We start from the raw sequence: 26853 nt of genomic DNA, 5'->3' as shown, positions 1-26853 counted from the left end.
ACATTAAATTAATAATTGCTTTAGTTTCAGCAGTTTAATCCTCTCTGAGTGCATATATTGAACTGGAGTTACTGGAACCCTTGTATTTTCTGCACCTACAGTTCCACTAAGCACAAATATCAACATACTCCAACTCATTAAAAAAAAAATCAAATATTTGTGGATGACATAGGAAAAAAAGAAAGGCTGATGGCCAAGTTTCTTCCTTCTACTCTTCCCATTTTTTGCTAAATGGAAAAGTTGAGAAATAAATAATCAGCATGTTCTCACTCAGTAAAAAAATTCTCTTTTAGAGAAACCAGTCATTACTCCCTCCAGGCACACACCAAAAATTTATAAAGCAAAAAAAAATAATCCAGATCCCACAGTAATGATGATACTTCATTTGAACTCATGCAGCAAAATTATTCTTAAAAACCTATCTCAAAGCAATGAGGGGTGTTTGTCCAACAAATAAGAGATGACTGTAATGGATTGCATATACAAACTAGTTTCTTAGGGTCTTTTCTTTGAGCAGAGGGGGTTTTGTGCAGGAGCTGTGAGCGGTGAGCAGGGAGTTCATTTTGCACCGTGGGGATGGCTCTTCATTCTTTGAGGGTGCCCGATGCAAACCCCAGCAGGTGGCAGCAGGAGATCTATACACATCTCTTAGCACACCTTTCCACATCTCTCATATTGCAGAGATGCTGTCATTATATGAGAGCCAGGTACCTAAGACAATTGTACTCACTGTAACAGCAATTAGTGGGCAAATCGGCAAATTGTTTTTGTTGCTGCTGTTGTGCAATGCATTTTGTAAAAGGTGATGAAAGCAGGTGAAAAAAGCGATTTCTACATGGGTACATGTAGGTGTGTATACCTGCATAGCCACTGCTTGCTTTGCAATCCTTGTGCATGTGCATGAGGCAGCTTTCAGTAGTCACAGACACTTCAAAAGACGGCAGAGTGGATGGAAGAAACACTCAGATTCAAGGTTAAATTCTGCTCTAGACCACACAGATTAATGAGAATCGGGGGGAAAAATATAATTGCACTTGGTCCCATCAAGTACATCCATATGCAGTTCCTGGGCTGAGAGACCAAGCCTGCACCTAGGAAGCCAGTTCACAAGGCATTATGCTGCCACAGGGCTCAGACAGAATGAAACCGCTACGGCCGCAAGGTCCACAGCTCCCGCCTGCTGTTCACTGGCAGTATCTTTGGGCGATGTTTTGCCCGAGGCAGCTCTCACCTCTCACTACTTGCTCACACCCCCAGTTATACAAAGGTTACTTTTAATTTCAACTAGTTTTCAGACCCAATTCCCCAGGCAGTTCTGCTTCTCTCTGGGCAAAACTTCCAAGAGTTCTGTTTCAACAGCATAACAAAACGGAAAAAAACCAACCCCAACTGAACAGCAAGATAAATGTCTGTGCCGCAAGTAAGGGCACTTCAAGCTGGGACTGTGAACTGCAGCAACTGAGGATTTGCAACATATTCCTATTTGCCATCTCCACTGAGGGGGAAACAAGCAGCAGTGGTTTTAGGGAGGGCAGCTGAGAGCGTTAACCCCCAAAAAATCACTCTGCATGACTCAGAGCGAGCCGAACTGCTGGGGTTTTTAGACAATTACAAATCAGGGATAATCCTGCTGGACCGTACCATATTTGAGAGCAAGTGGCTTGAGATGAGTTCAGGGGACATTATGGATTTTTCCTGCAGGATCACTTTTCCTTCCAGATATCATGACCCTCCACCTGGGTCTGTGCTGTGCCCGGTTGGCCTACACCTCTTGAAGCATGCTACTCAGTCTGACACTGTATCGTCCAGAGAAACTCCCCAATTCCTCCCAAAACACTGAATTTTAGAGCCTGGGGAGCACTAACCAGGGCCCCACAATTTCTTCTCGGAAAGGGGTTCAATATGTTTATATACATAAATTCTAACACAGAAGCGAATCTGTAGGTAATCTGTTTGTACATTTAAGGAATCCTCTCCTCTGTTACACCTTCCCTCACATTTTTTTCTGTAAGAAGTGAAATGTTATTGTAGAATTATGGGATACACATTTCTGAGGGAGGAGTTAACTTCCAAGCTCTGAAAACGCTTCTGAAACTTTGAGGAGACACCCCTCCTGTATTTAGGATAACCATTACTTAAAGCTGAAATAAAAGCAAAAAACTGCAAACAATCTATCCTATTTTGAAAAAACACAGTTCACATTAACCATCGGTTCCGTACTGGTTCCATTCTTCGCAAGTATTTGATTTCTCACATAAAATGCATATTATGTTCTGAGCCGTGAAGCCCAAATCTAGAATTACTGCAGTGTTTCCAGGGAGCGCTCAGTACTTACATCTGGGTAGGTGGCAACAGATTTGTCTACTACTGCGAATTGTTGTTTTTCATAAAAAAGGAAAACAAATAAACCCAGGTTTCCCTAATGTAACAGTAGTTTGTGTTCAGAATAGACTTGCTTTTTGATTTCACAATCACAAAACAAAGATGGCAGCAATTTCCCGTGTGACATGCAACATACTCTGTAGCAAGGGTTTACTATTCACATTTACCATTACATAAGAAAAACACCCTTATTGATTTGTTACTTTACTAACAAAGATGTTATTGCCCTTAGATAAATGTGTTTTAAATATTATTAGCCAGTGATGTAAGCACCTAGAACTTCATTTCAATGGGAGCTGAGGAGACAGAAGCAGCTGCTTTTTTTTCCTTGCATCTGAAAATAACCTCAACATTTAGAAACTCAGAGGAGAAATTACATACCCAGACAATCTTAGACACTACGACAGAAAATAAAGCAGTGAACGCTCTGTAGAGATAAATTAGCAGCGTGGGGAAAGCATACCTATTCACCTGTTGGCATCTTACTTTTCTGTGTCAGGTATAGCTGCTCTGCAAGCAATAAAGTCACAGTGGGCATTAGGAACAGATCCTTTATTTTCAGACAAAAAAACAAATGTTGCCAGTACCAGAGGTTCAATTCGGCAGCATCAGGGGCGCTCACACATGGAGCAAACACTGGCTGAGCAGCAGGAACCATGGGACAGTATTTTAAAATGGAAATGGATGTCAACTCCCTACAGTTTTTAATGGGAACCCAGACTGAAAATCAGGATAGCTTTAGATGAGGGGTAGATGAAAGACAATAGCTGGCTAGCCACTGAATGAAGAAAGGCACCAGGAAGAGGATTTTGGTCACTTATTTTCTCAGGATATCTGGGTCTGAGGAAGTTGGATGGGCACTAACACCTACAGCAGAACTGCATCTGGGAATGAACACAAAACCCCTAACTCCTGCGCAGAGCTCGAAACCGAGACTGCACAGCCCACTCAGGGGAGGAGGGTTTAATGGTTTGATTAATCTCAGGAGCCCTACAGGACTTCTAGCCATCAGTACAGATTCAAATAACAAACACAGATGCAAAGATATAGCCCAAATAACATGTGATATTGGGTCAAATTAATCTAAAATTTCCCTTTAACATTATCTTAGTACTACAATAGCTGAAAAAAAAGGCTAGATTTTGCTAAGATCAAAGTACACAGCACAGATCTGCTACGCTACAGGCAGAATATATTCAGGAGTGTATGATGATAGCGGAGATATACAGACAGGCATAGAAATTCAACATACATTTAACAGAATTATACATGTGAGGTATTCTGCTCTAATTTAATAACTACTCTATACATCTAATCCTTAGGGCAGTGACTTAGACAAAAATTGGATTAATCTTGCCCAACTTCTGGTGCTTAATGAAGAAACTTGTGTCAGAAGCACAGCTTTTCCAGGCTCCTTTGAGCTGATGCAGAGAGACAGGTACGTTCAAGAAGTAAATCACATCAGAGAAGGAAGAGAACTTTTGTTCTCCAATGGCTTAAGAGGGAGTTGTGGGTGACTATTTCTAGCTGAAAGTCATGCTAGACGGGATAAATCTGTACCTACTTACATTCAAAGTGATCGAGACAGTGACTGTCACACCTATCTCTTACCAAAAAAGAAAAAAATCTCAAAATTTTCTTGCCACTTCCTCCGTATCTTCCTCCTATTCCTTCCTCCTCCTCAGCTCCCATGATCCACACATCTTCTCTGCCATACAGATAAGGAGCTGAGTCATTAGATAAATGAATGGAATAGAAGACACGAATACATTATCCAACTAGCTTATTCCAAGGTATTAGAACACCGTGAACCTACATGTACTTTAATCCAGTACCATCTTTGTGCAGCTTCTTAACCAGACTGTGCACCTTATACAAACCCTCCGATGCAGATCCAGTTAATTCTACATGTGAAGTGAGCAAAACTAGTAAGCATCTCCCTTTTCCCCACCTCTTTTAGTGGAATAATTTTTTCCATAATTCAGCTGTCACTGTTTTTTCTTCTGCCTTTGCTCTAACAACTTTTGAAATCGTTGCTCCATTTAGACTCAAACATAACTAATTCCCCTTAGGTTTTCTGAGAACTGCAGCTGGGTTGAGGACAGATACCACAGTCAGCAGTGAAAAACATGAACAGCACCGAAGATACTTCATGTGTCATTGTCTCCCCAGCTCCTGCCTTTTCTGCTCAAGGAAAGCTTGACCAGGGAAAGAAGGGGAAGAACTGTAAAGTTAGGTTTCATAGACGAAGGGGCTGGCAGACACCGCAGGATAACAAAACCATCGCATAAACACACACCTTCATGTTTTTCTTGTTCGTGGATCAAAACAGTGTTTAAAAAAAAAAAAAATCAAAGTAAACCCCAAATATCAAATCTGTAAAATCTTAGTCTAAAATTACTCTATCTGTAAAGGAAATCAAGTGATTTTGGGGGTATTGACATGATGCCTGAGCTCCTAACATGGGCAATGCATGAATTTAATATTAATTCCATTAAACAATTTTCTAGACTTACAGAATAAGGCCTGTTGCTATGCCAAGATAAAGTTCAGAAGCTGCAGGAAGGGCTGACCACTCACATAACACAAGCTCTCTACTGATAACAGCAACAGAACTAGGCTGTTACTTCAGTGAGGGCAGGAGTAGCATGGGAGATGTCAGAGCATTACAGAATTTAGTTTCTAGTATTAAAGCAAATCTAAATAAGAAAGAGACCATTTAGGTTACTTAAACCACCTCTGTCAAGAAAAAGCACACTCACTGCAATGCTTGGTATCCTACACACTCCTACAATGGTGAACTTAAAACTTGAATATTTCTGTTTGTTGTAAAACATATTTAGAGAGATGTTTCAAAGGCATATAGTGTATATTAAACTATTGTCTGGATATGGAAAATATACACAATAGTAACTACTGAAAATGGTTATCTTACGAGACTACCAGTACGTACGTACCACTGGCTGTTTGGTTATGTCCACCAGGTCTTTGATGTTGTAATACTGATGTTTCTCAAAGGCTGAAAAAAGCATATCCAACACTTGCTGTTTATCAGCTCGAGCCCGTTTTCCATCCTCTTTCTTCTTCTTCTCATATTCGATCTATCAGATACAAAACATGTTTTAAAGGCATTTGTATGTAACGCTGTATAATTCTCAGTGCTGAACATTAAGACATAAAACCCCTCTTCAATTTAATACAACACTGTTCAATGACTCAGTGCTTTTCATCTGGAAAATTTTCTTTTGAGCACTCGAATGTTCTTTTATGAACATAAACTAAGCATTTTGTCCTCAGCACAATAAGCTTTTCAGATATGTATCTCTGCTTTAACCAGTAAAGAACCCCAGAAACAGAGCCTGCATGATATGCCCAAACCTGCAGAGAGAATTAATATTAGTACAGAAATGGAAACTGAGACATATTTTCACTCCACCTCTGCTGATGCTGGCTTCTGAAGTATAACGACAGCTATCAAGCTACTTACCAATGGCCATACTCAGGAAAATCCACAGACCAATATGGCTACATCCACACTCCTAACAACCAGCTGCCCAAAGGATGCTCAGAGGGCCCTTGGACATAGCCTCATCACTCTGGGCAACAACTCTGTCGATATAAAACCGATCTTCACCAAGTGAAGACACTTCAAGGATGTGGATGATATGCCTTCAGGAGAAACCTGAGCAGCACACACAAAGTTACAACAGTCCAAAGAAAAACCTTCTAAGCAAGTAGAGGCCCCTTGTTGTCACATACCATCCTGTTTCAGAATGTGTATTAAAAAGCACTGAATGCATATTAAAAAGTATTTAACTATTATAATCTGCACAAGATGACCATATATTTTTGCAGAAACTTCTACTGCCTCCAAAAATACTTCCTGCATTTCCTCATATTCACCATCAGAAGCACAACTTGCACAGACCGGCACACCCCAAACAAATCCCAATCACTGCAAAGCACCAACCGCAGCATCTGCCAGCACATCATTCCACCCACCCGCAATACCACCCCCAATAACAGAAATACATCAAGCTCCCTGGAACCAAGAAAGGTGACCCAGAAGGTAATACAGTTCATGTAATCATCAAGTGCTTTCAGGCAAACTGCATGGGTGCATCTGAAGTGGTACAACATATAGCACAAGAGATGTACGTGATCAATAAGGGACACAAGCCTGGCTGCCAGTGGGATAATTTTCTATGGGAGTTGTTCTGCCTCTGATGTCTCAGACCTGATCCTCAAAATGAAGAGCTTCAGAGAAGAAACCTAGAGATGAAAATTCCCAGTTCTACTGGATACTAAAAATCTGATTTTTAAGAAGAGAAATAAGTTTCATGGCACAATTTACTTTTTCCTATGTTTCCTTTCCAGTTAACTCCCTCCTACTCTCTGAGTGAAAATAGCCTGTCTCTTGGTATCTGTCCCAAAGTGGCTAAAGACTATTACCACGTTTGCCATTGCTCACAGGTCTTTGCACAGCCAACTTGCTCCTTCAAATCCTGAAACAGATGTACATCACCACACTGAATGCAGAACAATTGTTCTCAGTTGTAGCTTGAAGTCTGTTGCTTTTGCTAAAAACCTAAGACGGGCTTGGGCAACCAAATACTTGTCTGCTTTTCCAACCGTATGTTAGTGATATAACAGACATAAACTCCCCACACAAACACACAGAATTGCTTTTATCCACTAATACACTTTGGTGTAATTATTTAACTCCTTAGTCTCTGCATTTAAACAATAAATCTTCAAAACAGTAATAGCTTTGCAACAACAGCTAAGTGTAGCATCAAGTAAAACAGCTTCACAGTACATCATCTCGGTTGCCATGATCTACAGCAGAACTGCTATGCCACAGAAACTATAGAGTAGGTACATAAATCTAGAAAATTAACCTGCCTGTAAATTATCCATCAAAACATTTGATTCTTTTGAAAGTCCAACAGACAATTCATTAGGAGCTTCTGTTGACCTTGAAAAGGTTTTACTTGTAAGCTTTGGAAGCCCTGTTGTGGACTCAGTTTCTGTTTCTGTACTGGTGTAGTCTCACTGTGCAGGATAATGCAAGCAGACTGCATCCAGTCGTGAACACATGGAGCAGAACTGCAATGGCATTGAAAAAAGTACGAACAAGTCTACTCAGCTGGCACACTTTAAAACTACAAACCCAAAATACAGTCAGGATCCATTAATACAATAAAAAATTATGACACCGTAACGTGACAGAAGCCGAATTCTTTACCAAGCAGCACTGCCAGGGTGCACTCGGGGGTTCCCTGCCTCTGCTGGTTGCAAGTCCACCAGCAAAGCAGCTGGCCAGTTCTCTGCATATGCTCACATAGCCATGCAGGTATTGGAGAAGCCGAATAAATCCCATTCATCTAAAAGTCTACTATGACCTACAGCACTACCCATGACCTGGTACTTGAGCAAGAGTTTCTGTATGAAGCACCTATAGAAATGACACAAAAAGTAGGGAGCAGGAAGAGCCTGGCCTCTTGCTGCATGAAATGTAGGATGAAGTACGAGATGTGTGAGAGTGCTACCTGCAAGCATTACAATAATAAGCAACAATAAATAAGCAATACACTAAATCAACTGTTTGATTGCCAAAAAGTCTTTGCATCTGATCTTCAGCTGACCTAATGCCAGTCACTTTGCACATTAAAAATGCTTTTAATTTATACCTGGATATATTGTACCATATGGGAAGGAAAGTTGCACGACTGCAACTTTATGGAGTCCTCTTCAAAAATCAAGACATCAACACTGTATTCTCCTGGAAACAGAGTTTTCTAATTAGCCGCTGCAATCAACTGCAGTGGGCTTTCTTGATCGTGAGTTTCCAACCTTTTTTGATGTAGGGATACCCAGAATTTTCCAGTTTCTCTGTGCAGTTGCTGGTCAGGTCATGGCTGATACCGGTAAACAGCAGTCAACTGGATGTTCAATAGAGCCCTATTACATTTGAGACACTGGCTTATGGGACACTAGGACTGAGGACACTAAGAATGTTTTGAATATAGGCACATGTTAACATTTTGCAAGAGCAGGAGATGGATTATCCAGCCTTAATTTGTTGCCAGAAAAGCATCCAGCACTTCAGTAGAGGTCAAGTCCAGGAGACCGCAGAAGAGATGAAGGTGTCTCTATTTGCAATGACTGAGTTCTGGGTTTCCGCATACATCTGAGGTCACTTTTCAGTGCAAAGACCTATGCAGTTTTTTCTCAGGTTAGCAACTTTTCTCTGACTCAAAATATACCAGTTGAAAGATGCAGTGTGAAAGATGAAGACAGTCAGTTACAGGCTGTATCATTCTGCCACAGCAGCAACTATTACACATCTCTTCTTACCAAGCCTTCTGCAATTTTCTGCTTCCCTAAACAACAAAACCAAAATGAACAAAAAGAAAAACAGAAACAGAAACAAACTGCAGCTGGAAAAGCTACTGGGACTCTCAAGACAATCTCTGAGAACAACAAAAAAAATCCATGGTACTATTTGTACCTCTTCAAATGACACACAGGAAAAATGTGCTTAGCTAGCAACTAGCTACTACTCTCCCTTTGTGGAGGAAAAAAAGTACTCAACTTTAAAATTGATGCTTCCTACACAAAGGAACAAAGGAACAATAAGGAAATTCTCAACATTATCTTCACTGATGTTAGGTCTCTGACAGGACTATTTCACAACTGGGTATAAAAACCTAATTATACGAATAATAGTCTCCTGGAAAATAACATGAGGTAGTCTTTCTAACCAAAGCACAATCTTTTTTTTGCTAGCAAACTGTAATGCCCAGCATTCTTCTTTTTCTATTATTTCAGTGCCTCGGTATACTCTCCCCAGTAGGGGTTTCTACTTTACATTCTCTGGATGAGCTAAAGTAAATCAAAGAAGAGTGTTAGTATTCCCTATACAAATGCAATGTGAATATTCTAATATTCTTAATTCATTAATGTATAAAACCAACTCACACAGAAATCTGAGTATCAAACTCTCCCTTTGTTAAAGAGTTATTTGCTGTTGGTGTCCAAATTGCCCCAAATTTAATTAGCAACACTCCAGCATTTCCCTCCAACTTCAGCAACAGCTCCCACTGTGTCTGAAAACACTGAGTGCGTTGTGAAGTGCTAACTTAAAAAAAAAAAAAGAAAAAAAAAAGAAGCACGGTATCTGTTGCTGTTTTCTTCTTTTTGTCTTGTGAATACACTGCTCATAGCAAGTTACAATGCAGCCTTTCATTATTTTTCCTTCCTGTTTTCTTCGCAAACAGGATGCTTTATGCAGTAGGCTTAAAAGACTTTTTGAGAGTCATATTACAGAACGCACGTACACTGTCAACTAATGAGATTTCTTTAAAATTGTGTGGCTTTTAAGTTTAAGAAGCATTAGAATACGATTTGATTTCAAGGAAGGACCATTTCAGAACAAGCTGTTGAGTGTAGAAATTTAGAGTTTATCCCTGCAAGACTTCATACAGCAATCAATTTCTCTTTGTTTACCTTCCCAGGACATTGCTAAGCTTGCTGAAAAGCTGCCAAAATTACCTTCTTGAAGGTATCACTAATACTGAAGCTGATGTATTACTCTGCTTCAGTAGACAGCTAATACAAAGGTGAAAGAGAAGTGAGACTAAATCTAAAGTTTCACCTGAAGATGTTTGAAAGGAGTCTTAAAAGTTTTCTCATTCCCTGGAGCACAGGTACCAGCCTCTATAGTATGGGAGAGTGGGAAGAGGGGAGATCACAAAGAAGCCTCTGAAGGGGCAACCAGGACCACTAGAGGACTTTTCTGCTGTGTTACGAAAAATAATTAAGTCATAGAAAGACTCCAGCGCAAGAATATTAATACTGTAACCTTGTAAACATATAATATTTACATATATACAGAAAATGAAGGTCCCTTTCCCAGAGAAGAAAAACAAAGTCACAATCCTGGCATATATTGTAACGGAACTGCAATTTCTTCTAATAAAAAGGTAGGCTTAATGTAACGTCTTGCCAAAAAAAATTTTAAAAAATTTAAAAAATCACTTTCCCCATCCTTGTATCCAAACAAGCTATTGCTATTTCTCATCCACATATAATTTATTTCCCTCCTTCTTGTTGTACGTTTATTTACAGGTACATGGAGCAGCCACGTTTAAGCCCCATTTAATATTCTATCATCTCTTCCTTCAGGAAATGTTACTGCTTTCTTTCTAATTTAGCAGATACTCATTCTTTCCTCAGAAACTCCCCAGAAGATGACTGAACATATCAGCATGTACAGTAGTTTGTGTATTTTTTCTTCTTTCTTAGTAAAAGTCTTGTCCCCAACAGGGCTGTCATACAATTACAAGCAATGCAGCAAGTTTTAAGAAAGCAACTGCTGCTTGGAAACAGGAGAAAAATAACGAAGAGGTTTAAAAAGTTCATGGACGTGTTCTCCCAGTTGTACATCCTTTCAGCCATCTAACCTGAACCTTAATAAAAGAGTAGTGAAAAGAAAGATGTAGAAAGGCAAGGCAAGGCCAAGAGTGACTCAAGTACAAGTATGTCCTACTAGTTATTTCCTATCAGAACATCTTTAAGGTAGACATGAAAAGTAAACACACTGCCAATGGACTTCAACTAGCACGGACCGCTATGTAACCAATAAAAATATTACAATTAGGACAAAAGAGCATCACAACTTTTAAGAAGCCTGGTTATGTCCTGGTTATACCCCCTGAGTCTCACAGGAGACTTAAATTTCTGTGATGATATGATGACAGTAGTTTGCGATTGGATTAACGATTCAGAAGTCATACTGTTGTAATTATGCTAGTGTCAGGGAAATGGCACAGCATCCTAGTAAAAAGAGCAGCTGTACATCACCGTAGCTTATTTCAGATTTAAAGAAGGAGACTAATAGTAGCATCATAAAACAATATACTCATATAAAATCACACTTGCATAGCAGGATATACCAGTGTGACTATTTTGGTGAAATGTCATTCCCCTAGCTGAAATAGTTATATTGGTATGATCATCTGCGTATAGATCAGACTTTGAACAGTAACTACTACAGAACAGTCCCATAAGAGAGAAACAATTATTTTTGGTTCTGTGGAAATAGACTGCCTTTCAGAATAATGCTTAAATATCATGCAGTATATTGTCATTTGTTTTATGTAAATAAAATCTTAATAAAAAGTGTAAAAGTTTAAATGACTAACACAGTGACTCATTTTCAGTATGACTTAACATTGCTCATATTCAACAGTAACAGCAATTATATATGCATACACACAAATTACTCGAAGATCTTTAAGAAAAAGGACGTTATAGTTTGTATGTACATCAACTGATCTGGAACAGCAGTGTGGGTGTAATATTGACAAAGCCAATGATGCAAATAACACATACTGTGAAGGTATGAAACTGTGAAAAATTATCAGCTGTTACTCTTCTCTACTTCTTGTCAGTTCCTGCAAAGGACTGGAAACTAATGATTCTTTTCAAGTCTTTGAACCCCGTATGATATTTTATTTGGCTCAGAGGAGTGCTTCCAGATCTCATAGCACAGAGTCAGAACTGCCTTTCATCGCCATACTTCGAAATTACATCTCACAAAAAAAGACCAGAGGAAGAATGTAATAAAGCCACTAGAAAGGTTTGGGTAAAGGCGGTCTGCCCTCTGTCAGGTAGCACGACAAGAGTTAGAATTGGCAGACCTTAGCCCTAAGGATGACACCGGTCTTGAGACAGAAAGAAGATCCCCAGAAGACAAAATCAGGCAGAAACCAGGTAACATAGAGCGTTTCCAAAGACAGTGGCCAGCTGTGAGCAAAAGACCTGCAGGACAGCAGCAGAGCGATTCTAGAGTCCTGAGACAGATTCCTGAAGAGGAGAAGAAGGGAAAACACTGAAAGCTACTTACATTATATTGATGATTAGCCACGGGTTTGTAGTTTGTGGTTACGGCTTTGTCCAGCTGCTGTGATAGCCTTACAGGTTTAGAAGATTCTTCTATCTGTAATCTGCAAAAGAAAAGGAGAATTAGAAAAAGTTCAGACAAGCACATATTCCAAATGAATTCTAAAAATCTGCAAGTATGAACCAGCCCTTATCGAAGGTCAGCTGCAAACAAATCATAAGGCAGAACAGATGCACTCTTCTGAATTAAGTTTTTCCTACTCTTATTTTTGCTCAAGAACACGGTGAATTATTAGGACACTATATGCTACAGAAGACACCAAAATGCTGAAAACCAAACAACTGTGAAGGCAAGATGCTAAAACCCATGTCTGAATACAAACTTTATTCCCAAAGCCTGACACTCAGATGGAAGAAAAGCCTTAAAAAAGATCAAACCCAACCCAAATGAACCCAGAATCTCCCAGCCTACTCAGCTGAGGTCGGAAAAAGCTTCTGATCCACCTCTGCTAACTCTCAGAGCACAGCAAAGATCAGATTCCATGACCTTCTCTTAGATATTTTAATGTAAAAATATAAATTTCTATGACCTTTCTTTTAGCATTATAGCACAGAGAGCACAAGTAACTGTTTTACGAGCACTTTTAAAAACACAGAGAAATCCACCCGCGTTCAAACGAATGTACAATCAAGTTTCAATCATACAGTTACCAAGAGGTGACCTTCATCCCTCTTCAGGAAAGACTCTGAGAAGGTCTGAGGTTGAACACATTTTGTCATCCCTACGTAATTTAAAGCTTATATATGATGGTGTAGAAGAGCAGCTCCGTTTACTCCAAGTTTACTCAAGAATTACTACTTGAAATGAAGATGCAAGAAAGCAAGCTTTAGAAAGGTGCAGGACCTCTCTTCAGAGAAAACAGCTCTATAGCACATAAAAGTAACGCCTTATCATCAGTGAAGTTATTTTGTTTCCAAAGGTGTATCTTACAGGCAGAAGAGTCAATTTCACTAAACACAATATGAGACTTCTAGCCCAATAAATGTACAATTTTTTTAATAAATAAAAATAAATCTGCTTCTTTCCAAAGAAAAATTAATACAGTGACGCTAATGCAAATAGTAACTAAATGTTTACTAATGTAAAACACAAAAGTGATAAAGACGACAGCTCTTTCAAAACCACTTGTGCTTAACATCACTGATTTCTTTTTATAAAAATATAATGTGCACCCCAAAAGCTTGATTTAAATTCAGCACGCTTGTGATTTAACACTCGAACAACCTAAATAAATTACAATTAAAGTAAGCATTACATTAAATAAATTCTCTAGTTGTAGCAGCTGGAAATAAAGCCAACCATCCTTCCCAGCTAGTATTAGTGGACAGCAGTTGCTGACGGTTTTGTCTCACACATAGATAGAAACTTGTTTCCTTTTGAATCTTTGCAGATTCGTCATTTGTTCTATAGTTTTCATTACCCTTAAGCAACCACTGCCTTGTATTCTACATTTCTAAATTCAAAGGTACATCAATGCCTTCTTCTGTCCAAATGTAGCACGTTTTCTTAGCTTGAACAAAAATAAATTGGAAGGTAAATGAGCAGTGAACATTTTTTACCCCTGTCCTGGCAAATAAAGGTGTTTTTATCACAAGAGTTTATCTTTTAGCCTTCAATCTAATTAAATCATTTTAAAGATTTTATTGATCTGGTTACCAAAGGTCTTCTAAACTCACACTTCACAGAGGCACAGGCTAAAGCTAAATCTGTATCTTTTCTCCAAATCTGTCTTTTATTCCAACTTTTCGTTACTTAATATTTTTCCTTTTAGTCTCAATGCTTTTTTTTTTTTTAATAGTTTGGCTTTAATTTTTATTTTTATAAAATCTTTTCTTGCAGTTCTTTGCCATTTTTCCTGTTGTTTTGACCTGGGGAGTTTTCCAGTCCTCCCTCTCCCCTACTGTAGCGCAATTTTTCATCTCACTTCTCCCCTCGCATATTTTTCCTTTCTGTAAAGATTTCCTGCTCAACCTGTTTACTGATACTGCTCCTGTTCATAAGACAGGGGCTCCTGGTGACGAACTGGGAATTCTTACTCCTGCTTTCCCCTTCAAGGCCACTGCACCACCTTCACGTGGACCAGATTTAGTGATTTGATTTGTGATGTTGTTCCAGAGTCTTTCTCTTTATTACAGCTGCAGCACAGGTAAGTGATAGACAAGGTTCCTGACAATATTAAAACATATCCGATGGTCTCATTTTCAGGGAGCACTAGGCTTTCCATGGTGGCATTTCTCCATGATTAAATCCTCCTTGCACTGGGCTTTACAGTCATTACTCTTTACAAGGTAAATTTACCATATCCTCCATTTCTTCAGGAAAAAGTCATTAGCCCTTCAGTGGCAAAATGCCAGAACACTGAAAATACGGACTGAACACCTTAGACTGTCCTCAGAAGGAAAAACCTTAGAATGGTGATGTCAAACCCCCTCCAGCTTCTTAATGAATTAGATATTTAAAGATGCAAACAATTGGTAGGTCTTTCCTCTACAGCCTGTTGTGAACCTCAGACACTGCTCAGTGTTGAGGGTCTCTTCCTATTCTGGCATTTTAAAATTGCAATACAGGAAATTTCAACCCCCATTTCAGTGCAGCTTCCATAAATTAATCCTTCTTTGCAGGAAAGAAGACCAGCAATTTACTTCTTAACATTTTTTCACTTGCCATGCAGGATATGCATTTCAGCTTTTTCATTTTAACCTGCTAATTTCCAAACCAGTAGAAAACCAAATGCGTAGGAGAGCTAATGCACTTCTCGGAGGCCTCCAGAGGTTGATGGCAGTGAAGTTACGTTTAATATGTGAAGCTCCCCAGCACAGAATCTTGAAAGTGAAGAAAAACTTCTTGCCTGCTTAGGAAACAGGAAGGAAGCCTACCAAGTGAAAACAGAAATGGACAATCTAAGTTTGTTTGTAAAATGGCAGACTTCAGAAAGATCTACATGTACCAAATAACAAATATATCTGCTACAAAGGTATGTACCTCTTAAAGAAATTTCAGAGATGTCTTTGTCGTACTTCAGGGTTTCTTACAACCCACAGGTCTCAGATGGCCCTCAGAAAACTGGCTAACAGTACAATGTTACATTTTTTCCCTGTTCCTAGTTGACAAATTCCTGTAGTGAGAACTAAAAATACATTAAATTCCTGGTATTACTTTTTAATGCAAGCAATTACAGCAGCTGCCACATGCCAATATGGAAATATAAATGGGAAGCACGGTGACTCAGGAGGCAAACCTTTTTATTAGTATGCATTTATTCTACACATGCATCTTGCTCTTCTCCCTAATGGCTGCCCTTCTCATTTCTTTTTCTGCAGCTTTCAAGATCTCCTGGAGAATGACAGAGCCTCAGCTTGCCTTCCTTCCACGGGGCTTCCATGCAGAATATGGTCACACAATCTATGTGGAACAAGAGCTGCTGCATAACTCACATTAGCCTCCCCAAAATATGCACAAATACAGGTAAAGGGCCTGACAAATGTGCTATAAACCCCAAATTAGCAAATGGTTCATGTGTAGATGAGGCACTAAAATTTGCTTAGTGCATTACAAAGGGTAAAGACAAATGGCCTGTAATCATTTTGTCCAAATGATTTGTTGGTACAGATGCTATTTGCAGGGAAAATACAGTGGTGGTTTTTTTCCTTCCCAAAACCATGCTGTAACTCTCCTTTATTCAGAAATATCTGGGTGAATATAACTGACTTTTAAAATTTGTACAGTTGTTGTTTGAAAAAAGTTGATAAAACATATTTATAAATTCTAGTAATTATACACTCAAAAATTTCCAACAAAAGCTATGAATTGGGCATTATACTAGCCTTTTTGAGCAACTTTTAATGTGCTACAGATATAATTACTTTTAAATGCTCATTTCTTAAACAGAGTTTAAAAAACAGTATTAAACCAAAATATTTACGAATCATTTTACACAGGGTTTTCTCAGAGTGGATCTGCTGAATCTTAATTGAAACTGTTGGTAGGAATAAAGAAAAAAAATCAATAGGTATTCTGAGTCACTGGTGACACTGATTTAAAAGAGCAGTGGCTTTTTACCTATTACTCTTTATTATGATTTGCAGGAGTATGACAGTTAAAAGCCTTAGTTATGGGTCAGAACTACACACAACTCTAACTCCTTGGAGATTTTCCACTTGACTCTTGTTGAAATAGCTAGTGCCATAATTCATGCTAATATCTGGCCTAAAAAAAGAATGCAGATTTTTCCCCCCAAAACTGGCAATAAACTAGCGACAGAGCAGCCACCAGCCTGCACACTGTGGTTTTCTCTTCCACCCCCAAGATCAAATATAGCTCTTCTGCCTTGAAATACAGCAAGTAACCAGCACGGCACCGAACTCACCACGGTCATTTCCCAGCAGAATACATTTTATACTGCAACTCTGATTTGTCATTGTGCCTACAGCTGAATAAGGGGAAAAATATTCAAACAGCATGGAAATAATTCTATAGGATTTGTCAACATGCAGCAGGCTCATAAAGAGAAACAGATGAAGGCAATATGTACATTCCTAGGAGTAGATGCTCACTGGCTTTTAAATACATGTATCTTCCAGCAACAAAAAATAAAACAAAGACCTTTAGAATAGATGATTTACTGTGATTAATCTTCTGCCACAAAACAAATGTTTCAAAGACTAGAAGCACGTATTAATCAGAAATGCTGCTAGGACTTGAATTCTTGACGTTTCTAAAGAAATTACTATACAGATGGGACTGAAAGTTTCAATACCTTTGTGTGCTTAGCTGTATTTACACAGGGCACTAGTAAGTAAGGAGCCAACCTTAACTGTTGCTAAGGAGGAAAAGTTGCTTTGCTTTTCTCTCCGCAATATCACTCAACAGAGGTGCACTGGAAAAGAGCAGGCCCACTGCTCAAAGCTTTGGAGGGGAAGAAACAACCTCTCCAGATCTGCAGTTTTGCAGTTGGTTGGTGGTTTTTTTTGACTCCTCACAGAAGTTCCCAGCCCGATACCAGTGGAGTGAAAGCCAAGGACTAATGCTCTCTTAGCCCTTTACTCAGTAATTCTGTACTTGAACCAGACACTGGCAGCTGCATTATACGAAGTTCAACAATACCCAAGATGTGCAACCAAGTTTTTTTGCTTCCCTGTTTAGCTATGCATCCCAAACGTGGTAAGAGATAGGTACATGCTGCAAAATCTCATCCAAAACAAGCTAATAAAATAAATTTAATAATATACTTCATACCTACTTCTGTTGCATTCATTTGGACTACAGCACCTTGCTGAAAAGTTCAGGTAGCATCTTTTCTGACTTTTCTTCCAAGCAAGAGGATTAGTAATATAAGACACGAGCAGATGATGGGCAAGAGACAAAAACTCCTATAAGATGCTGAAACTTAAAAGTTTTTGTAATTCTGTGGGAACTACGGGAACTCGGCACCCTGTGGGGCACATCCTGTTAAAAAACCTCCATGGCACTGCCCAACCACAAACAACACAGGAAACTGCCAGAATGACCACACTGGTAGAAATACACATTGTCTAATAATAATGATGACAATCTGTTGCTACACATAACAATCTGTCATACATTCTGAAAGATAAGAACTAGCAGCATGCAAATTCAGTATGTTGTGTTGTAAGGAGTCCTACTGTCTCACATTAAATGGAGGTGGACAGCTGCAGCCTGTTGCACAGATGAATCTACTATTCTCCTTCACACGTTGAGTGTTACTCCAGCGCGCACACCCAGCCAAAGCAAAATGAGTCCATCCCCATTTAGAAAGACCAGACAGGCAGACAGGGAAGAGGATAAGCTGAATGGAAATGGCATTAAGAAGCACATTTGCCGGCATTAAATAACAAAATGTTTCATGTTATTAATATAGAATATGATTTATAACTAATTTTAAGTCCTGAAATCCTGGCATTTCAAGAAAAGTGCTGCAATTATTTCATGTTCAGGAAACCTATTAGGCTTTTCTGAAGTTGACATCTTCAACTACGTATGTTGAAGGCTGAGCGATGAATTATATGAATAGAAGATAATTTCATGTCTAATATTGAGACAAGCGCCACAGTCATAACTGAAGACTTTCTACATATCTTTCTCCAGTACAGAACACAAGATGATATGAATGGCAATTCAACAATAACTAATAATTGCTTATACATTTTATTTTCTGGTTTGATAAAATGGGAATAGTTGATTAAAACCACTAAGCTCCTGTTTTTCTCTCTGAGTTTAGTACTGCAAATGACTAAAATAAAATCTTTCTGGGCTGAGGATGTGAAGATAAATAATGTAACAATAAGATAAGACAGACTTTAGCATTCTAGGAGTGATATAATTTAATAACTTTATTATTTGATGACTACCTGTAAACATTTTAAGTGATGCCCTAATGCAATTAGGGTGAAGAAAATTACTAGATCTGCTTGGCATCGTGGACACTTTTAATCGAGCTCATACGTCTCTATGGATACTTCCTCTAGAAGTGTCCTGATGCTGATGAAGCCAAGCTCTGGCCATGCATGGTCCATACCGGGGACAGAGTGGAAGTGTGCCATCTGAGGCTAAGCTTAAAAAGGAATCATAACTCAAGAGATATCTTCTATGCGATATGACTGCTAAGTGAGGTTATAAATAGCCCATCCATTAGTATGGCTGATGAAGTTTCTTGTCTTTGCCTCCATTAGGCTTGTCTGTCCAAGTCTGTGTTTCTTTATGTTTTGTTTGTTGCCTCCCACCTTTACTCAACACCCCTTTTTGTACTGGAAAGGGTCCTTGACCAGATACACTTGAGGGTGCAGCTGCCCGCTCACCGTTGGGAAGCAAGGCAGCATCTGCATCCTCCTTGCTCTTCTAGGAGGACTTAGGTCAACCCAGCATTGCCCTCTTGCTGGGTGAAAAGCCCCTTCTATTGCTGTCATGCTGTGGATCGAAGGCCTTGCAGAGTCAATCATAGATTCATAGAATCATTTAAGTTGGAAAAGACCTTAGAGATCGAGTCCAACTGTATGCACACATATTATAGTTGTTCCTATCAAAAAATATCCTTTAGGAAACAATAATACAACGTCACTTCCTCCTCTTTAACTCTACTAGATGGTTCGGAAGGTAAGTTGGAAAAGAAATTAAAGACTGCATGGTTTTGGGGAGGGATCAGACTTCTTGCAAATGTACAAGTGAGCTTAAATACATACAAAAACATTTTAAGAAGTGTAATTATTTTTAAGGCAAAAGTGTAAGGAAAAGTTTTATGTCCCCTTTTGCTGGTTCAAGACTTTTACTTGCTTCACAGCCAGATGTCTGGAAATCTCTTGCCTCTTACTAAAAGGGAAGTTTATCCTAAATCGTCAACAAACAAAACCAACCAACTAACTGAAAAATAAAGTATTTGAAACATCATTGACAAAATGCAGACTGCTAAAAATGACAACATAGGTGAAAGGGTTAAACCCTGCAAGTGCCAAGCACTTTGAGTTTTGATCTAGGTGACAAATGATGTCTGTGCCCCTGAGATTTTTGAACAAGAACCTGGAATAAGATGTGTTTAAAGTCAAGCTCTGTTCCCAGCTCTGCACCCTGTTATGCCATTTACACCTTTCTGAAAATTACACAGCTTGGAGCCCTATTCTTATCCAAACTTTGGGGACCATCAGGTTCTATATTTTCGGTCCATCCTGACTGCGCTGGGTTGCCCACTCTCCCACCAATACAAATAATGCATTTCAAAGTGTGTGCACCTGCACTCGGGAACTTGCCACTATAAACTTGTTTCCTGTTTAAGGAAAACCTCAACTTGAGTAAGCGGAATGAAGCTGCATCAGGGGAAGTTCAGATTGCAGATTAGGAAAAGGTTCTTCGCTGGGAGGTGGTTGGTCACTGGAGGAGGCTCCCCAAGGAAGCACCAAGCCTGTCAGAGCTCAAGGAACATTTGAATGACACTCTTAATCATACAGGTTAGTTGTAGGTAGTTCTGCAAGGTGCAGGGAGTTGGACTTGATGATCCTTATGGCTCCCTTCCAACTTGAGATATTCTATGATTCTATAATTAATGCCAATATTATACTTGGATGCCTGAGGAGAAAAGAAGGAAGACAAAATCTGGCATCTTAATGTAAAAACCAAGACAAAATGGATCTTTAAAAATGAAGTTACCTTCAGGTTTTTATATAATTTAAAGACAGAAATGACCATTATAATAATGAAATGATAATCTAAATTTTTCTCCTGTGTACTACTGACTGAAGAATATCCAGTGATATAATTTCAATTTTGCTACACTACATCATTTATAGAAAAACATCCTGTTGTGATTCAAAAACCCCAAAATTATGAAGAATCACTGTATGTCTATGTGCCTCCTCTCCCACTTCCATTTTCAAAGATCTAGTTTCCTTCCCTGCTCCCGTTTTCCTCAGTCCCCAAATTTCTCCGTAACAAATGGATGTATTTTTTAGACACTATTTCAAATCAGGTTTTAGAAAAGGAAAATTTAAATCCTCAACTACCAATTATTTCTAAAAGTAAAATAAACAGACTTGTCTCAAAATCACATAATCTTCATTTTCCTGCCAAAACTAATCTGCAGTGCTTGTTGCTCTTTGAAACCAATAGTATAAATAATGGGAATATCTAAGTTCAGGCAACACAAAGCCAAATACTTCTTGCCAGTGTCTGCAGATTCACAAATGGTGCTGAATTTTGCTAATCAGAACAAGAAAGGAGAATTTCAGGGTGTCTGTTAGAAAGCTACATCTTCACCATACCCTGAAAGCCCTAGGTCTTGAATTGCTGGTAAAAAGGTAGAAGATTTACAGGCTCAGTGAATTCACTGTGCAATGAAACCACTCACAGCTACAGAAAAGCTGGAAAGAGAGAGGCAGACTGTTGGCTAGAAGTCCTTAAATGAAAAAAAAAATCCCTACAGCATCCCAGCTACCTCTCTTCAGTCTGAACCACTCCTCCCCTTCTACAAAATGTCTTTATGGAGTTACATCTGCCAGCACTCTGCCTCCGACTACACTCTCCCATCTTGAAAACTCCACTTCCCAGACACCTCACCCCTCCCCTCATAGCTCTGCAAACAGCCACGGCATCTGGCTCCATTGGGGATCTTCCAGTTTAAATTTACTGTAAACAATTTAACAGTTTGTGGCAATCTGGGAAACATTTGGATTGCTTCCCTAGAAAACCTATCTGGCTCAAATCCTCGAGGTTTTCCTCTTCTTCCTTCCTTCCTTAGCCTGCAGACCTAAACTGCTAGATAGTGGAATGGCTTTTTGAGGACATCCACCTCCCTTCTGTTAAAATAAACTTGGAAACCACCAGTGAGGGACTGTTGCAAAGGGCACTGAAATGAAACTGCTGGGAGAAACAGCGTTGTGCATGCCTATGTGTTAATGTGTTGATGACTATATACTGCCATCGATAGCTTAAAAGGTAATCTTGCACAGTTCAGCTACTGTTAAGTAGCTTAACCATATGCTTGCATGAAACTGCTGAATTAACCCACCCAACACTCTTTCCTGCAAGCAAAGAGAACCAAATTATTTTAAACTGAATTCTGAAAACATGCTTAATCCAAGCAAAATCAGCATGAAGTTAAAAAGAAAAGCTGGGTAGGCTCAGAAACCCTAGAAACCCTATGCTATATACAACAGAACAAACACAGGAAGGGAAAGAAACCCATGTTCTTCTTAGTCCATGCAAAAAAAGCAGTCTTGCTTGTCCTCCAACTGGAAAACTTATCAGTTTATCTGGCAAGCTGCAGAAAAAAAAAAAAAAGAAATGTAACACAGCAAATCAAAGGGCAGACTGAAAGATGTATCAGTTAAAGCAGAAAGCAGATTTTTTTTTTAAAGTTTGATAATCATTCCTTCAGTCACCTGTATTTCCTTTGCTAACTGTATAGCACTGCTGCTCTGCTGCATTTGTTCAAACAGTTTAATTACAGTTTACCTCCTCCGATTTTGCAAAACAAGTGCCTCCCCAGCTCCCTGTCCCAATACGTTACATACCTGCCATCCCTCAGCTGCTGAGTGGGGACCATGCTCCCACAAGCAGAGCAAGGGGGTATGCAGCTGTGGCAAAGCCACAGGCAGAAACCAGCTGTGCAGAGGGAGCCCAGCGAGCAAGAATAGGGGTGGGAGCTGCCATGCTGCTCTGTAGCTAGGAGGTGATGGCAACGGGGAAAGAAAAGCCACCATGGGACCACCCGCTGCAGACCTCTGCTTCCACTCGCCAGGCTGTGTGAAGGATGGTTTTACACCCAGCCTGTATCATTCTGTCTGGCTTGAGTCACCTTCCTCAAGGTCTGGTCTTTGAAATCGTGCTGCAGAGGGCAAACGTGAGTGTTATTTTCTTAAAAAGCCTTACTTGGCTTCTGCGCATCATCTTCAGGGTGTGCAGCGCCCATCACAGCCACAGATGTGTCCCTGTTAGCCCCTGACAAGAGCTCTCACTCAGTATTTTGAAAACATTTTCAGGATCTGGAGGCTGTGGCCCAAGACTCAGCTTCAAGCTCTGCTACAACTTTAAACCAACAATTTGCAAAGTTATTTCAAAATATCTTTCTTTTAAAAACACACCAATAACAACAAGGTACAACAAGGACAAGGCTAGGTTTTGAGGCAACCAAGTCCAGAAAGCGTAAGATTTCATTTTGCATTTTAAAAATATAATTTAAAAAATAACTTTGACATTGTTTTGGAGAAAAAACAACAATATAAGCTTGGAAGCTCAGAATATTATCTTTTGAACATTCTCTAGAGAGCTTATTTATTAAGAAATAAACCTAGCTCCATGCACTTCTGAGCTCTGCTACATTAGTATTCTGCTCTTAATTAGAGATGTTCAGAAGATTGCCAGTTATTTGTGAACACAAAGAAACTCACCCAGACTTTGTGAAGCCATACCTATTCTGTTATTAGATAAAAAAACCCAAAGATCTGATTATAGATTTGTCTGGCATGACAAATTCCAAAACCAGTTAATGGCTAAAGCACAAACATTGTCTAGCTTCCCTAATAGGAAGCTGGATAATTGCATTTGTCCGTAAGATCTGTGTGAAAGCAGACTCCATGCATGTGTAATTTGGTTGAGTATGTCTTCCACAGGAAAAAAAAAAAAACAACAGTAGTCTTGAAAGAAGCTTCAGGACCATTACATTTTAAAGCCTGCTCTGCATAGTTTTTCTTAATGACACCTAAGGCTGCAATAAAAATAAAAAACCCATATATATATATATATATATATATACACACACACACACACACAAGAAATACTACACACAACTTTCATTGGTTTGTCATAAACCTGCATGGAACTGAATGTGTTAATCAGTAATCCAAACATGAAATACAATATACTGTGAAACTATTATTATTGAGAGAAGAGTACAGTTTTCAAAAAACTTTGACAATTTTTAATTCAGTGTGTATATACATATCAAATGGCAGTGTAAACCAGCATATTTTAGTGTACTGAGTCTGGCTGGGATGGGCTTAACCTTCCCCGTAGCATCCCATATGGTGACGAGGAGGGTGTTGGTAACGCACCACGTGTTGGCCGCTGCTGAGCAGCACCCACACAGCACCAAGGCTGCCTGTCCCACAGCCTTCATGGGCTGGTGGCTGGGGGTGGCCAGAGGTTGGGAGGGGACGCAGCCAGGACAGCTGACCAAAGGAACATCCCATACCATACGATGCCATGCTCAGCAATAAAAGCTAAGAAAAAGGAGGAGGAGAGGGGTGTTCATTATTAAGGTGTTTGTCTTCCAAAGCAGCCACTATGCATGCTGGGGCCCTGCTTCTCACACAGGGGCTGGACGTCACCTGCTGATGGAAAGCAGACCATAAGTCTCCTTTGGTTTTGCTTTGCTTCCACACACAACCTTTGCTGTCTTCCCTTAAAATGTTTTTATCTCAACCCATGAGTTTTTCCATCTTATTTTCTCCCCCTACCCTGCTGAGGGAGGGGGAGTGAGAGAGAGCAGCTGGGTGGGTGTCTGGCAGCCAGCCCAGGTCAACTCACCACACTTAGAAATGCTAATAAATTTGTAACTTTATAAAAAGTTACCTTGGAATTAAGAGATCTTGAGAGCTGTAGGTTTTTAAAAAACATTTAACACTGATGCAAGAAGTACTCTGTACTGAGCAATACACCTACCGCTGTCTGCAGCTGACATACAGCAGTAAATATAGCTCAGCTCGGAACGATGTGATACCCAGATGTGCTGGGCAGCTGTCCTCTCTTCAGCAGCATACATGGTATATTTTAGGAACAATCACAGTATATCACATATACTTACTAATTTACAAAAAGGCAGGTTTTGTATTTTCCCCCTCATATGTCTCCTATTAAGGTCCTTTCTTTTTACACAATACTATCACCTTGAAGTACACACATTGGTTTTTCTTATGTATTAATTACTGGCTTTGTACAAAAAATATAGTTATAAGCATCTCTAGGGGAACCAGCAAACAAAGCATCTTTTGTGAAAATTGTAACATTTGACAGCTTTGGAGCTGGTGTACAGTGTTTACATTGCGTGGGAAATTGGGTTTTTAAATTCTAGCCTGAAGTCCAGAGGAGCGAGGACACTCTAGAGGAAAGGACTGGGAAACAGAATCACTTAAAAGAAACAGCTGCAGCAAATATCTGATTCTTAAAATGCAAAGAATAGTCAAGCAATTACTCAGAAATGCAAGAAGCCTAACAGGTTTCTTCCAAACGGATGCTTTTGTAAGTTATTTCTGATTTTTTTTTATTTTTAATTTTTATTCCTTGCTCCACTGCGCACCCTTTAATGTTATTAACTCCACAAGATTCTGGAGGATTCCCACACCCTTCAGTGCAGAAGGAAATGGAATATAAATTACCTATCACTCTCCTTTATTGCTTGCAACATCTGTATCTAGAGCTGCAAACATTTTGTGTTTGTGCTAAGTGGGGAGAAGAAAGCTGTCTCTGCTAGCATGTTTCTTCAGCTATACAGAGCCTTAAGATTTCTATGGCAATTCACCATTTCAGCCTAAGCAGTTGCTGTTTTAGAGGTTACAGATCTGTCTGAGCTAAAGACGACAGATACTACCCACTGTATTCTTCTCTGCATTTGGCTTAGCAGAAGCAGAAGACAAACAGCTTTTCTGGTCTTGGTAATTTTGGAAAATCCTCCAATCTGAAGAAAAGAGGAAACTTCTTTTTCACAATGGGAAAAATGCCAACTTATGCAAAGCGCTGTTATAATGAATTTCAAATTCCTATCTACAAATTAAGAAAATTATTCACCATCATTTTTTCTTGAGTACAGATTCTATTAATGGCTGCATGAAAACTAGGTTTGCCAAAGGGACTGGCAGTACACAGCTTGGTAATGGAAAAAAGGTAATGAAAAATAATAATATATGAAAACAGAAATAATAAAGAAGGTAGTCTTGTGCATTGAAACAACATGCCTTTACAATAGGTGTTCTGGTATGCAATACCCCATGTCACTCATGAGATAAACACCTTACTGCAATGAAATACAACCAACATGGAACGGGACTTCTCCCTTCACATATGTTCCACGACAGACGGTACTGGAGTGGTATCTGCTGCAAACCAGATTAAATCAGTTTTAGAAACTGAATTCCACCGATGAACAGATTGCACCATCTGCTTCTACTAATATACATTAGAGAATGTGTATTTTCCATAGCTGCATATTTACTCCGTAATCAGAAGACTACAAGACAAATAGATATAGCTTAGCTTCAGAATGATTAAAAAGAATTATCATTGTGGATGTCAGGGTGTAAACAAAAAAGCAGTTAGGTTATTTGAAGGCTGTGCAATGAAGTAATGAAACAAAATTAGGCAAAAGAAAATTTAAGCAGCACACTGGGACACTAACAACCATTGCAGTGATGAGAGAAATAAAAATGCAGAAAGTGTAGATATAATAAAGTTTCTTACTAATAACATGTAGGAAAAAAAGAGAAATAATCTTCCAACTGAAGCCCAAGTAGAACTGGCTGGAAATCAGAATTTTTATTACATGCTTTTTGTGTTTTCAAGAAAAAAAACACAACTTGAATAAGGAGGTAAGCCAACATTTAAAGTTTTCATGGAACAGAAAACCTTCCAAATTTTGTTTTGGAAACCCAAACATGATGTTCCCAAAACAAAATATGCTTTCCCAGTATCCTCAGCAGCTGCTGACTGAAATTAATATAATTCCTGTCATTTCACAACTGCTATTTCCATGGCTTGCTGTAGGGACAAAAATGACAAAAAACTACCTTAAAATCCAGCCCAGGGGCTGCCAGACCATCCATGGTACCTTGACGCTGTAGTGCAGGCGCGCAAGCTGCCTGGGAATGCCAGAGCCCTGCACTCCAGGCCAGCCAGCTCCCCTCGCCACCCACCGTATCAGGGCAGCCAGCCAGATGACTTCAGCAACACTGACACCTCATACACAAGACCCCTTCTTACAAGCAGCTGAAAAGTCAGGCTGACAC

At 39.3% G+C, this 26853-nt stretch overlaps 1 protein-coding gene across 1 annotated transcript in view; it reads right to left on the bottom strand.

The window, feature by feature from the left end:
* The window catches only part of GTF2F2 (general transcription factor IIF subunit 2), an 87585-nt gene that overhangs the window by 1671 nt on the left and 59061 nt on the right, over positions 1-26853 (bottom strand). Inside the window, exons 7-8 of the mRNA XM_055801791.1 lie at positions 12296-12395; positions 5340-5483 (exon numbers count right to left, since the gene is read on the bottom strand). Coding sequence (XP_055657766.1) covers positions 5340-5483; positions 12296-12395 — 244 coding nt within the window. The remainder of the gene's footprint in view (positions 1-5339; positions 5484-12295; positions 12396-26853) is intronic.

The sequence above is a fragment of the Falco peregrinus genome, chromosome 4 (assembly GCF_023634155.1).
Source record: "Falco peregrinus isolate bFalPer1 chromosome 4, bFalPer1.pri, whole genome shotgun sequence".
NCBI lineage: Eukaryota > Metazoa > Chordata > Aves > Falconiformes > Falconidae > Falco > Falco peregrinus.
The sequence above is the reverse complement of the archived record's forward strand: the minus strand, read 5'-3'. Positions and strand labels throughout refer to the sequence as shown.